Here is a 15,316-nt window from a genome sequence, read left to right as displayed (position 1 = left end):
TGTGGCAGCACTGGTTTAGCTTGAACAGGCACATTGTCCTCCCGAACACTGTTCCCATACATTTTAATGAATCATAAAAGAATCAAAGTACCTCTGGCTCCCCTCTAGGGATCACCAGCAGGTAAAACTGTGAGGCAGAGAGCCCGACATCCTTGCCTTTAACAGCATGGCACTGCTTCAGAGATGAGCTGGCAAACTGCAGCCTCTTTAACCTCCAGTCAAATCAGGTAAGCCACAAATGATTAGTTTTAAAATGGGAATGTTCATACACACAAACGCAAGCAGATGTGTCATGCACAAAGACAGACAGTACTCATTTAAGGGTCACACTAATGTTATCCTGCTGTGACCTTGAAGGGGGAGTGACAGTGTTGAGTAATGAGTGGCCTACTGGCTGCTCAGTGTCTGACTGACAGCATCACTCAACCAGACAGACAGAAACGCAGACAGACTGGCACAAAGACCACGACCAGCTGGCAAAATTCAGCCTTTACGCTGCTCGAGGCGTCGTGCAATCAGCTGCATCATGCCACAGAACTGCCTCAAAAAACAAAACGCTGCAGACCTCAATTTAGCCAGGTACAGCAATACGCTGACATATTCCACAATCTACCTCAGTGTGTCGTGCACTTTTCTGTGCAGCTGAAATATCAAATTAACCAAGCTTCTGTCAGTGAACGGAGAACCATTTTCCCATTTAGAATGGATGTGCAGTAAGCGATGATTGGCTGTTTTTAGTTGGCTTTAAAGTATATATAAATGTGTTTCCATTGTTAGGACCTAATTTTCACTTGATTGTTAGAAGTAAAGTAGTTCTGCTGCAAACCGATCATTTTCTACATTTAGTGAACTAAATTTGAAGTGAAGGCCAGATGAACAGAGGTAGACAGTGAGAGATGATCAAAGTCAGAGTAAGTAAAGGAAAAACAGTGGAAATGGGAAGAGAGAGAGAGGGTAAGACAGCGAGTGTTTAAGCATCCTTGACATGTGTCACTGGGCTTTGTGCCTAGTCTTGTCAGTAACTGATTTAAGTGGGCCATAACTACACCCCCACATTGAAACAAGCAAAAATATTGTTTTTCCAATCGGAGGAGAGTCTTTGTAAATAAACTAATATTAACGTTGGGGCCAGACTGCGAGTTACAGTTACACCTGCTGGCAGTGTCATCACCATTGTGCCAATCATATAACTGAGGTTTGAAATGTCAAAATGATGGTTTATAAAATTGCTTCATACAAGGCACAACGGTTAGTATATTAGCTCATGTTTCAAAACCAGACTATTGAAAACTAGATTAAAGGCTTTTGTATTTCCTTGCCCTCAAGTGGTTTCTCTGACATTGATTCTGTACTGGAGTACTGTGCGAGGAGAGTGTGTATTAAATATTTATGTGCACAAAGAACTCTTTCCACAAAGGTTTCCACAAGTAATGAAAACATGACTGACTGCAATAACTCTCTCAACACTTGGACTGAGGATGACACTGGTCTATTGCAGAGAAGAGAATGATGAGAAAGCAGAGACACACAGATCAAAGAAGACAATAGAAAGACAGCAGACTGAAGTTCACAGCAGTACTGGTTGTTCTTACCTGGTTCTCCTCATGAGTGACTCTCATCTGCTCTTTAATGATTGATGTGCGAGCCGCCTCTTCCTTCCTCATTATTCTCTCCTTCTTTAGCTCAGGACTCCAGAAGCTCTTGATGCTGTTGGTGGACGATCCCAGTTTACTGTCCTTCAGGTCAAGCTCCCGGCGCAGCAGCTCATTCTCTCTCTGCATATCCCTGAACTGGATCTGCATCTCCAGCAGCTCCCCCCCACTGCCCCGCACCGCCTGCCTCAGCAGTGCAGAGGGCACCCCCTGGTGGTGGTGGTGGTGGTGCAGCATTGACAGGGAGCCCAGGTCACTGTAAGACAGAAGGTCAGCATGGGGCAGCCCCACTGAAGCAATGTTGGGACTGCTTCCCATGGCTGTGACGCGGCCCCCGTACATGGCCCGGCTGGTGGCGCGACCCAGAGTCATAGTGCCTTTTGGGTAGGTGGCAGTGGAGCCCACGCACTCGTGGTCGCTCAGGTACATGGGCCCGGAAGTAGCATAGGCAGCATTGAGTGACTGGATGTTCTCCATGGAGAGCGTCTTTCCCCCCGCACCCCCCCCCGCCCCCGCTGTTGGCCCTCCGATGGCCCAGTCTGGGGGACCTTGGCAGGCGCGGGGACCGTGCGGGGCTGCTCTCTATATGGCCTACAGCTCTGGCACTGCCGTACATGTCCTGTGAATCGGCGGTGTAGCCACCAGCGGGTCCTTAACAGGAGCGTGCTGAAATGAGACTGCTCTGACCCTCTGAACGGCACATCGGTGACTTATTTCATGTTGTAATGGAAGGAACACATTAAAGCCAGATCTGAGGAAGCAGGAGAGAGAGACACCTGTTAGATGAATAACAACAGTTTGTATGCATCACATGAAAGGCAGAGAAATAAATACACAGCACAATTCCCCTCAGAAATATTGGGCTGCAAGATGCTACAGTTAAATAAATAGTTCTGTTAGCTTTAAGACTGTGTTAGTCAACATCAGCAGCAAACTGTCACATTTTATGAGGCTCCTATTTCAAATGGCTCACAGGAATTTCCCAGCATCATCCTGGATTTCCCACTGGCCAACGTTTATCTACATCCCATTAATACGATCAGGAAAGACAGCTTTACAACCACACAGTACATCGACTAAATAATAAACAAATTAAAACACAGGATACAAGATCATATCTTATATCACATACATATACATATATATATATATATATTTGTTTGTTCTGATACATTTTAAAATAATAATAATACCCATGAAGTTATGACAAAATGACTGAAATGTTAAACAAATACCAGGTTTAATATTTCAAATGCCACAGCTTTATTAGTGGTTATTAGTTTCTAAAAATAATAATGTATGCATCCAGTAATACTATAAAGGCCCAATTGGTAAAAGATCAATTTGTGCGAGTATGTTTGACTCCCTAATTGATCAGTGATGTTTGGATAGAGGGTTTACTACTGTATCAAAGTAAACGATTATAACAAATGCACAGACAGCAATAAAGTACAGCAACGTACACCACTGTGTTTCCAAACAACACAATCATTACAATGTCCTCAAATCAGTGCAATAAAAATCAATTATAAATGAAAGCTAACATAATCAGGCCCATGGCATATAACATAAAGTAATCCTCTGCTGCTTTGTATTGTCACAGGCTGTCTGGTGACGAATGATATTGGACTGTCTGAGACAAAACAATGAGACTCTTAGAAAGTGAACTACGGTACTTTCTCTCCTCCGGTGACACTTGCTGCTCAGACTCAGTTGCCATGGTGACAGATAAAGCACCTCAGTCGTCTGACACAACGGTAGCATAAGTTTCCAAAAGAAATGTGGCCAAATGTAGTGGGTGAGTGTTGCAGCAGTGTCAAGGTGACATGACAGCCTGTAGGCTTACGAGAGCTTTCTTCTTAACAATCCCAAGCCCCATTCATTTAGTTTTATTTCACTTTTCAGGGACAGATGAAATGGAAATCCACGTGTCCACAGGTCTCCTCGGTGTATGCAATCCTGCAAGATTTTGGATGTCAGGAACCCTCAGTTGCATTCACTGAAACTTCCTGTGTGTGGAAACACTTGGCCAGGGGGCAAACACTGCAGCCTGGCAGAGGAGGCGGGACATGACACCATCATCACTGTTAGTAATATTAAGTAAAAGGTGTCTGGGAGGATGGGGCCGTTCTAATATAAAAAGGCAGAACAAATCAACCCAAATTTAGCTTGAATAGAGCATTGTGTTAAGATTTTGCATTCATAGCCTAAAAATGTTATTGTTTCAATTTAGTTCATCTCAGAGAAACTGGTCAATTAAATAAAACATTTAAATATGCAGACATATGCAACAACAAACACTTAGCTCTTATCTACAGTGGTCAGCTTGCTACAGCAGGTCTGTGAAGTCTTGTTGGTAAATGTTTTAGGAGCAAAAACAGCATTCAGCAATGGGCAGAACAAACAAAACTATCTTATAATAAATTATAATTGGCCTGCTGTATATCAAGTCTTTTAAGCCTCAGAATGTTTGTCTTTTGGGGAAACTGGCCTAGGAGTGGTTTGCAGCATAAAGCAAAACATCTTTAGTCAGTTTATAACTTCAGCTATGATTCACTTATGTTGCTGCCTTTGCAATTGTGAATTAGATAAAAACTATGTAATGGGATGTGGGGAAAAGCAAAGACATGATGCCAACTGTGCTGCGCTGGTGGGCCAGTTATCTGGGATGTGTGCCATGTGACTTCTATGCTTTGGTTTCAGCTCCATCTTTGTTCATACTAATTTTCACTGTCAGCTATTTATTAAAAGGCACATATGCCAGAAATATCTAGGCTACTTTAAAAATCATGATGACATATGCCAACAAGAGGCAAACACTGTGGAAAGAAATGCTTAACACGACAGAATCCCACTTGAAAATATAAACACACTGAACGTGAAATATCAAACATCTTCACTTAACTGCTCTTTGCTTGTGTATTGTAGAGCAAGATGTTTCTATTTTTCTGTCCACCCAGTTGCATACACTTTACTCAAATGGGAGTGCCACAGTCACAGATTTCCCAGATGCATTGCCTGGAGATAGGTAATATTGGTATGGGAATACTGAATTGGTTTGCTCAAAGAAGTCAAAGTTGTACAATGTTTGGCTGCAACCATTTTTTTAAGTTATAAATTAATATTTCAGTCGATGAAATGTCAGGAAACCCCCCCCCCGCTCAATATGATTTATTTAAATTAAGATTTTTGTCTGGAGCAGTCCGATGCTCCACTATAGTAATATATAAAACTGCAAATCCTCTCATTTTGGAAGAAGAAATCAAAGAGTTTGGGACATTTTTTGTTTGATAAATTACTTAAACAATTACACATTTCTTTGTCGACTGACCAATGAATTAATTTAATTATCATATCAAGTGGACATCAAAGTCAAATAATGAGTAAATTGTCTACAAACCCCTGGCCGACACAATCATGTTTTAACCCAGTTTATTACACTTACACAGATCTACAGAGCACTAGGGCACATTTCTAATTCAAGGCAAAGGGAAATGACAAAAGTGCAATAAGAGCGTATCAGATTATTGCAGAAACAGTGATAATACTGGGGAACCACAAGAGATGTCAGCTGAGAGGAAAATTGTAATACACCACTCCCACTTAACTTTACAAAGCATACTCAAAAAAACATAAAAAGGTGCATACAATATTGCTCATTATTAGTAAGATATATTCTATGCAGATGTGTAAGACTCATGGTCATGATGTCATTTTAAAATTTCTGACCAGACGTCATACTCAAACTGCTCAGGTATTAGTGAGCAATTACAGTTAACAGGACCCAAAAACTTGTCAGCATATGCCATTATTACTAAAGGCCACTGACGAAATGATCACTGGCAATTGAGAGAGCAGTGGCGCGTTAACAGTGGGGAGGATACAGATGTTCTGACACAATGATTTCACCACAGGCGATGCTGAGTGTATCTGTGGGATCAGGGAGAGCATTTCTCTATAAGGCGATCATGACATTTTGAAAGCCAGCATGCATGCATTCTGTTTCACTCTAACAAAACTGAATAAGACTACTAGTTAGAACCACGGATCTTTGGCTGTGAGGTTCTTTTTGAGGTCACAGCGCATGTCTAGGGCGGACAAAGGGGATTTTTCTATAAATAGCTTTTTCCAATGGGTTGATAATAAAGAAAATGTCATGTGAAAAAAAGTGTCAGCCCTTTCAGTGCGGTGCAGTGCTACTTGAGCAAGTGCAACACATGCAGCCTCCTCATCACGTATTACTATACAGTGTTTAAAACCCTGTGCTTCCCACTGACCGACTTCAATGGTTGATTGATTGAATGAGAAAATGCTAATGTGCGACTCCAAATGGCCTGTTCAACCATCATCCGAAATCCAATGTTCAACGATAGCCCTGCTTAGAAATATCTTGTGAAAGCAAAAAAAAAAGGCTGTGGATATGAAACGTCCTCGACAGATGTTTATCTCAAATAGGTTTCACATACGCTTCTGTTTTCAATGCAAATGTGTACTCTAATGCCTGCTTACCGGTGATGTGTAGGCTGACTTACATTTGATGCAGCATAGGAATCACGACCGACCAATTGACAGCTCATTGGGCCTACATTTTTTTTGATGGCTCCGGCGTGGTGTGCGTCGAGCACCTGACTACACCGATGAAATATTAGCATAACCCACCGTAGGTAAACCGTACTGCTCTATCGTTTATACACAGCTTTGAAATACAAATGCTCAGGTTTCAAGTACAGCACTGACTGGCTGTGTCCATGCAAAATAAACGACCACCGGAATGGGTTCAGTTAAAATGCACACAGCCTGTGCTGCTTCCGTCAAAACGCTCCCAAAACACAAAAAAAACCCGATAGGACACACGTGTCATTACTTCGATAATGAAACGCGGACAGACTGGATGTAAAATAAAAGAGGGGAATGTACCTTGATCGATGTTAATTCCTCTCCTTCGCCGCTTTAGACGGCTTCTTGTCGCCTCCATTCAACCCGAGCAGCCTCTCTCAGCATCCTGCGCTGTCATTGGGCAGCGGACACGCGCTCTCTCCTCCTCTACACACCGGGGAGCAGCATCACTACTGCAAGTGGCAGCTGACAGGAGGGGATGGGCGGATGAGATGCGGTGAGCACTGAATTTCACATCATCGTGTTGAATGGTAATCATTGACCACGTCCACTCACATTAGTCAAAGTATTTGAGTTTTAATTATAGCTTTATTTGTCTCTTTTGTTATCTATTATTGACCGAGGTTTACAGGTGCCAGGAAACACTGTGATGTAGTTAGTGTATTTAATGGTAGGAGGGTCTAATTCAAAATTAGATGAGTGGCTTTGGATCAGTAGTCAAGCCATCAGCAGGGTTTTTGTTTGGAGGATTTAATTTGCCCTCAATTCTGACTCTCAGGAAGCCTTTCCTCCCAGCTGTGCATCACCCTCATCAAGCCATTCCCCTAATGCTGTGGGTGAAATATGGTTGGGTTTATAGAAGGGATGGGACTGTAGTCTGCCAATCCGAGCGAAGGAGGAGGGATTTTGCTCGCCTGGCAGGCTCAACTCTGGGAAATAAAGACCTCCTCCTCTTCATCCTGTAATTTCTTCCTCCTTCACTACTCTTGCACATCTGATCCACTTAATTCTTATTGGCTGAGAAGAAGAAACACAATCACCCCAACACCTCTGCAAAGTGGATAAAGTCAGCAGGGGCAGATGAAATAAAAGCTTGCAGCTCTTGGAGAGACTTAGATGGGGAAATTGATACCACAGTTAAAGCCTATAGCCAGTCGCTTAGCATAGCTTAGCATAAAGAATAGACTGACTCTGTAGGGAGGTGACACAATCAACCTACCAGCTGTCTAATGTATATTGTAAAGGAAAAATGTGTAGAAAAAATTACAGTTTGAAGTTGATTGAAGCAATACAAGCAATACTTTTCTATTGACCGAGAAAGCTGAGTTTGCAGCTGCAAAATCCGATGTTTTTCCTGCATCCAGCAGCGCACTGTAACGTGACAATGATGTAACTAGCTATGTTTACAACAGCAAAAATGTAATCCCGAAATATAAGTGCTTAGGATGTTATGGACAAGGATACATTTTAAAGTGTTTTGGCTGAGTCCGTATTCATTCGAGCCAGAGTATACAGCCCAAGAAATGCAACGAAGAGTGGCCAGGGCTGCCGTGCAAGAGGATATGGCCGGCGGGGACCCTCAGGGCATCAGAAGCTTACGTGCAATGCATCCTGGTACATGTAATGTTTGCTGGAACTGCTCCATGAGCAAGAGAACTCAGCTTTCTCAATCAATATAGTGTGCACTGAATTGTATCATATTAATCTTCTCATTTAACTCTAGACAAGAAAAGGTGTATTTCCCCGAAATGTCAAACTCTTCCATCTAGTTGGAAATGCAAGCAATACAGAACTGGGACTGTGGTTTTTAATCAAATAGTGCAGGAATGACACAACCAGTAAAGCAGTGATGTATTGTGGTGTCTTCTATAAAACAATAAACCCGCTCCTCTCTATTCAGACTGCCGACATTATAAATCAGATTCGTCCGAGGGTAACCACAGTGAGAAGCTCTTAGGGAGGAACTTCTGTCACAGCATGAATCAATCTAAACTCATGACATCACACACTGTGACTTCACCATGAGGTGAGCACGTCCTTCAGAAGTGTTCGAACAGACAGCCCTGAAGGCTTCTCCAAAGCTAAAACAATCCCCCCCCCCCTTGGCTCCTGTCTTCGTCCTGCTTTTGCCGGCCTTCAGGCCTCCTGGAATTCCGGGGACTTTCTCCCATTTTGCTTTGTAAACACTGACACTAAATGTGCTTGACAGGGCCCAAAAGGAGAGGCATCAGCATTTCTGTGTCCTGAACACACAGATTCTCTCAGTCTCCCTCGTTCTCTCTCTCCCTCTCATGCACATATAGAATGTTACATGAACAGGAAAAGGGTGAGATGGGTACAGTAAGAAGCCCTTTGTGCTCCAGTTGATATATCCTTTTCTTCTATGTTCTACTTCCATGATGAGATCCCAGTAACTGGCAGCATGCGAGTGGTGGTTGGTTAGGTTTGCTTGTCCCTTGCAGGGCATTAGAGAACATGTCAAGGCTTGGCTTCTTTTCCCTCTCACAATTTGACCTGCAATATGTTCCTGTTTTCATGAGCAGCCATGTGGTCAATGCTGAGGGGCTGCCAGAAATTTCCATTTTCTGGCTCTTCCGATTTGTCTATATTTTTAAAACCATCAATGTCTGAATAAATACAATCTACACTTTAGATGTGTGAAATGCTCCTGAAAATGTTATCTAGATTTAAAAAAAGTAATCAGAAATTAAATTTAAACACACACACACATATCCAGTGAATATATATTTGTTTATGCTCTGCATCACTTGGTGTCCAGCCAGCACAAGGCAACAACTATTAATATGATTGCATAACAAATCATGATGTACACACAATAAAAGAACATCTCAAAATATACAGTTCACAATTTAGTTATCCAATTTTAAATGTCTTGTGAAGGAAACAAGAGCAAGAGTTCTCCGTCATAACGCCATGCGCTTTATGGAGCCCCAAAGTGTTCACAATCAAAGAGATGAATAAGTAATTAGGAAATAAATGATCACAGGAATAAATCATGTGAAATGTTTTTAAATGAACCAATAATTTGTGAAATAATGTGAGAAAGTATTAAAACTCCTCATCATGAAATGTTACTTTGTTTTTCTCATGAGAAATGTATATTATTGGGTTAAATTCTATTTAATAATAAAATAACATTTTATTTCAAAATAACCTTTTGCTAAAGTATTTTTTTTTCACAGCAGCATTTTAATGGGGTGTTGTTTAACACACACCCCATCCATCTCTTAAGCAATATTGATTAATAATAATTATATAAACAGACAATGAAAAAGAAAAAGGGATGTGTCAGACTATTTCTTGACAAACTACAGTATTTGCAGTTAGTTCATGAAATGAATCATGAAAACAGGTATAGACCAATTTTTACCTGATAATGACAATGAAGGAAGAGGGATCAACAAAGATTAATCATCCTGAGGTACAGATGAATTGTTGAACCAAATGTCATGGCAATCCAATAGTTGAAACATTTCACTCAAAACCAAAAATGTCAACCTCACGTTGGCGCTACGGTAAAACTCCAGTGACCATGAATGTCTCTGAAAACATTCAGAGACACAATGTTGTGGCTGTCCATCAAGTACTGTACATGCGGAGACATTTCACAGGATCATTTGACCTGCTGGTGGCGATATAGGAAAAGTCAGATTTTCACTTGGTGTCATCCTCTGGGTGCCATGAGTGGAGAACACTTTATCATAGGTTAGAGTAGTTATATGCACATCCACAAAACACACATACAAATAAAATAAAACAATCGGCTATCACCAGCAACTGAGTCAGATCAGGTCAAGTAAATAGTTTTGTAGTACTGAAATACCTCAGCAGCAATAATAATAAAAACATGTCAGTCACCACCTGCATTGCTTCATTTTCAGCATTTTGGGGGTTTCAGCAAAATGGCAAACTGAACAAGCATAAGTTGCTTAAAGTGTTAAAAATTACTCTACACCTCCATTTCTTTGCCAGGTATCTATTGTGAGAGTCTAATACATTGTTATTGAGATCCTTATATGCATGTTCATTTTCATTAGTATGAATGTGAAAACAAGGCTATCCTGCACAGGGACCTTTTCAATCCGTGCAGTGCAAAATACTTTATTAGCTATGAACTTAATAAACCAAATTGATTGGTTAAAACAGCAGGGGTCCACAAAAGGAAACATCTGGATGTCCAGTTGAACAGTGTATATGCAGTAATGCAATAATTTACAATTTTGACCATTGCTAATGTATTGTTTTACTCAAATTACTTTGAAAAGACTCAGCTGCAAAAGGAGCCCAGGGAGCGTCCAGAGAATGAAGCTGATGCACATCCCGAAATTGTGTTTTGATATAGTTTAACTATTTGAAATTGGTACGATCAAGACAGAAGGAGGGTGGGACTCAATAGCACGACTCAGAGGCAGATCAATGTAAATGAAAATAGTCTTTACTGAAACTTTGCAGTGGCTATGGTACACGCATAGGCAGTTGATCATACAAAGCATGCAGGGATAATCCAGGAGCAGAGTCGGGTCACGGAAACAGGTTCAGTACAGAGGTAGAACTCAGCGTAGCAGCACAGCAGACAAGGATTAGGCAAAGACAGAATCAGGTCAGGGAAACAGGGTCGAGGAAGCCAGGAAAAGGGAAACAGGAAGACGGGACTAATGCTGGAACTCTTGCCATTAAAGTACGAAGACGAACTGGCAACGAGAGACAAACAAAACACAGACTATATACACCAAGAAGTGAGAGGGAACAACGAGGCACAGGTGAGGACACTAACGAACAGATTGGGAACACCTGGGGGTAGGAAGTAGAAACAACAGAGAACAGGTAATTAACTAAATAAAACAGGAAGTACAAACACAACACAAAACATCTAACAAACAGGCCGAGACCTAATAGCATGTAGACAACCAAAACAATTTAGGACCTTTGCATTTAATTTTTTCAAACTGTACAAAGTATACATGAGGCAATGAAATACAAAATTGATTTCATCCTCAACACCAATAATAATAATAATAATAATAATAATAATAATAATAATAATAATAATAATAATAATAATAATAATAATACATTATACTTGTATAGCACTTTTCTAATAACTCAAAGAGGTTTATTTATTATTTATTTCTAAATTACTCAGTAGGCCTACCACTAAAACCACACTTGTATTGTTGCCAGACTACAAGTACGCATTTATATGTACGATCAAGATGAGCCCACAAGGACAATGATAAATAATAGTTCAAGTTAAATCTGAAATCAGGTTGTTGGTTTTGTTCTGAGACATGATGGTGATTTCAGATTATTAATATTTTTAAAGAAAACCCTTTAAAAGGTATTAATGCCTGGAAAAGGATTGTTTCATTATTAAAGTGTTGTGTATTGATTATTCAGTCTGTGGGACTGGCAAGCAAGCAGATTAAGACTGTGAGTGACAGACAAGGGAGAAAAACCTGAGGAGCCAGTACTCCCTTAGAATCAGCTTGATTCTAAAAAGCCGTCTGAACTACTAATGTGCGAGCACACTTTGGTTTTAGCAATGACACATAATTCATAATTAATTGGCAGAATGAGTCACACTCTGTTCCTCTACTTCTATGTGTCACACTTCGCATCACTTGAGGTTGAGTCACAAAATGTTCCTCTGATGTCATCGCTGATGGAAAAACTGGTTAATCTTCAGAGGCGGATGGCTTTCAGGAAATGGATGAATGCAAGCACCTCAATTATAGTTTAATGAGTTACATTTATGCCCTTAAGAAGAGGACGTCTAGGTCATGTGACCTATAACCGAGGACAATAATGACAAACCATCAACCTGTTGTTTACAACCGTCCACCTGCTCTGGAATGAGAAATGGGACGGAGCTGGCTCAGCTCAAAAGAACTTTGCTGCGAAAGACAAAACAGACACAGAAAAATGTCTATTAGGAATATAGAGTGAGTGACCTCCAACAGTGTATGAGGAGGGTCGCTCAGCAGTTTTATATATCATTATGACGCTCCACTACAGTGACCTGAAGGGGAAAAAAAGGTTTGACACCAGAGCTGTAGAGTTGGCCGCTGGGTCGAGCAATAAATCCTTGTTAGAGCCAAGATTGAGCACTTACGGCTTCACAACACTTTCATTTATGGGTCATATCAGTTAATAGAGAAGATTTAGTGGTGTTTTAACCTTTGGAGACCTATGTAGCGATCATCTTTATCAAAGAATATATCTTGTATGAAGTCCTCACTTCTGCTAGTAGAAGCCTTTGGCGCAATTAGTTGTGGTGTGGCGGGGTCAATCGTTCTCTCGAAACTGACACTTTCCAATTTATTTGTCGCTGTTCAACCTCACATTTAAGAAAAGAAGAATCTAGATCTTTTAAATCCCAACAAACACTTCTTCCTCTGAGATCTGCCAAGCTTTCATGAATCAAATCAGGTCATAGTGCAGAGAATGACCTCATTAAAGAAGCCAGTGACTTTCTTTTCGGGTGAAAGTTCAGGTCAATGTTTTCACATCTTAGTGTAGTCTTTGAATATGTAGTTAATGCAATAATAACTGATCTCTTCAAAACAAGGATGTTGCACTTACATTTGCATTTACCATCTTCCACTTGATTATATCATTGAGAGGTATTTTCACACTTTACTATTCTGACAATATGCTGATACATATATCATTGATTCCTGAAGCCAAATGACTTAAACAGCAGGAATGCATTTATAATATTTGCCAAAACTTTTCCACCTGCTACCCCAACACAACACTTTAACTTGTTTCCTAATTAATTCAAGAGTCTGCCAACCAGCGGGCCTCCAGCTGCACAAGATTTAGTGATCATTTCTAGTCTTTATACTTTTTAACAGGTTGAAAGAGGTAACCATGTATCACTTTGTGACTCCTTTTGACAACTGTACATACATTGCTATAGTAACATATGTGATAGTAAACACTTGAGAGTCATTCGACTTTTTTTAAGTAAGTAAATGTTTGATTTTTAAAAAGCATGTTTTTTGTCAAATATATTTGGTCTACCCTGCTTCCAATTCTGTACGTAACCAGATGAGGGCAGCCAAGATCTGCAGATGAGACCATTACTGTAATGCTTTCCTCTGAGAGAAAGGAGAGCTGCACTATGTGGTTTCACAGTAACCTAATGGCCCATTCAACTTTGTTACAGCAGAGTAGCGCCGGGTCTGTGCAACATGTTCAAGCCCAATACAGGCACAAGACAACCTGTGGGCTCAGTCTGCTGGTAAGTTGATACCAGAGCTGCACCTCAGTGTCAGAGTGAATGTAGATTAAGCAATAAAGGAGTGGTAAGTTAATGTGTCCTTAGTTGAAGAAACAATATATGCCCCACTACATTGACATGAGGAATACACAGATCTGTACATGAAAAAGCACATGGCACATAGACTCCTCAGATTTAGACTCAGTGAGTTGCCTGAAAGACATACGACATCTTAGATGGGTCCAAAGAGGAGTGATGGAAGCCACTACTGTCAAACAAACAACCTTGAATACAGCAATATTAACTTAAAATTGAATTTAAAAACCTGAATTTATGTGATTCATGACATGCACAATCCTCATGTGAACGCCCCAAAAGTAAAGTTCTCAGTATGCTTCAAGTGAACTGGGATATAAAATCTGACCACATGTAACAGCAAAAGTGTGAATATCTCCTCTCAAACGGCTACACTTCAATGTGGGGTGAAATCTGGTGCCATAAAGAGGCGTGAGCCCCAATGAGTTGTACAAATGTGGAGAGTGACGCACACTTTCAAACAGTCTCCCCTTAAAGGGGAACTCCACTGATTTCACACATCGAAGTCTCTTTACAGGTCTTGAGAAGTACTACTGCCTAAATCAGGGGTCTTCAACGTTTTTCAGGCCAAGGACCCACAAACTGGTGTAGCGTGGTGCAGGGACCCCCTGCTGTATATATTGTATAGAAGAGGCTTGAAGAGGTCCGTTTCCTCCACTCTGTCTGACTGTAGGTGTGTGTCGCCGCCTTTCGCGAAGTACAGCGGAGGAGAGAATGTGAATGCTTTATCTACAAACTATTTTGCGACCCCCCCTGCAGTACCTCCGAGGACCCCCTGGGGGTCACGGACCCCCTGTTGAAGACCTATGGCCTAAATTTAAAAAAGTTGAGCATTTTGTGACTCCAGAGGGAGATGCTCAAAATCAGATATATGACCTCATGTGATGTCACTTGAGTCAGCGTCCTATGGTTAGAAAGAATTGAGCTTACCTCTGTAGCTCCTCATGTCTGCTTGAGGCTAGCGGCTCGACACGACATTAGTCACTACGAACACACAGCCAGATCTCCAACCAAAGTGTCGGCGGTCGAGTTGCATTTTGGGTAATGTAGGTTTTTGAGGATGAAAAATACATGGATTATCTCCAGTTCTGCTGCATCAATTTTGATACTTTTTTTTTTTAACTGTGGAGTAGCTCTTTTAAAGGCATTTATAGTTTTGGCTTAATGTTAGAAGAGTCCAGTTGCCAATTCATAATATCTTACAGCATGGCTGGAATGACTAAAAACCTTTATAGACTGTCCTCTTCAGCAACTCCAGTTCCAGCTGTATTTGTAAATGGCATTAGAGCTTAATCAACATAATAATCGGTAGATTAATCAATAAAGAAAATAATCATGACAGTAGTTGCAACATATCTTTACACAGTAAAAGGGTGAGAAAATTGGAAACAATTATTATAATATCCTCCTCACACTGTACGGGTAAGATGGATATCATACAAACTATTCCAAATCTCTCTCTCTCTCTTCCTTCCTTCTTCTTACACACTCAAACCTCCATCTCTCCTATGCATTGGCAAACGCGTCTCCTTTCGCTGCTCCTGCTTCTCTTCCACCCACACTGGGATAAGTCATCACTGCTTCAGCGCGTAAAGCTTGGTCTTATCTGAACAGTCTCGGTGCATTCAAGGTCTTACTCTTGATCTCTCCTCTGACTGCAGCAGAGCTACTATACAACTTACCAAGTGTCTCTATCAACACTGCA

At 40.9% G+C, this 15,316-nt stretch overlaps 1 protein-coding gene across 1 annotated transcript in view; it reads right to left on the bottom strand.

Annotated features, from left to right (window-relative positions):
- erc2 (ELKS/RAB6-interacting/CAST family member 2) overlaps positions 1-6,691 on the bottom strand; it is a 38,602-nt gene extending 31,911 nt beyond the window's left edge. Inside the window, 3 exon segments of the mRNA XM_029431937.1 lie at positions 1,593-2,147; positions 2,149-2,403; positions 6,570-6,691. Of these exon segments, the coding sequence (XP_029287797.1) occupies positions 1,593-2,147; positions 2,149-2,268 (675 nt within the window). The 5' untranslated portion in view covers positions 2,269-2,403; positions 6,570-6,691.
- Positions 6,692-15,316: the final 8,625 nt, after the last annotated feature.

This window comes from Cottoperca gobio, chromosome 5 (assembly GCF_900634415.1).
Source record: "Cottoperca gobio chromosome 5, fCotGob3.1, whole genome shotgun sequence".
Taxonomy (NCBI): Eukaryota; Metazoa; Chordata; class Actinopteri; order Perciformes; family Bovichtidae; genus Cottoperca; species Cottoperca gobio.
This window is presented reverse-complemented; position numbering and strand designations above follow the sequence as displayed.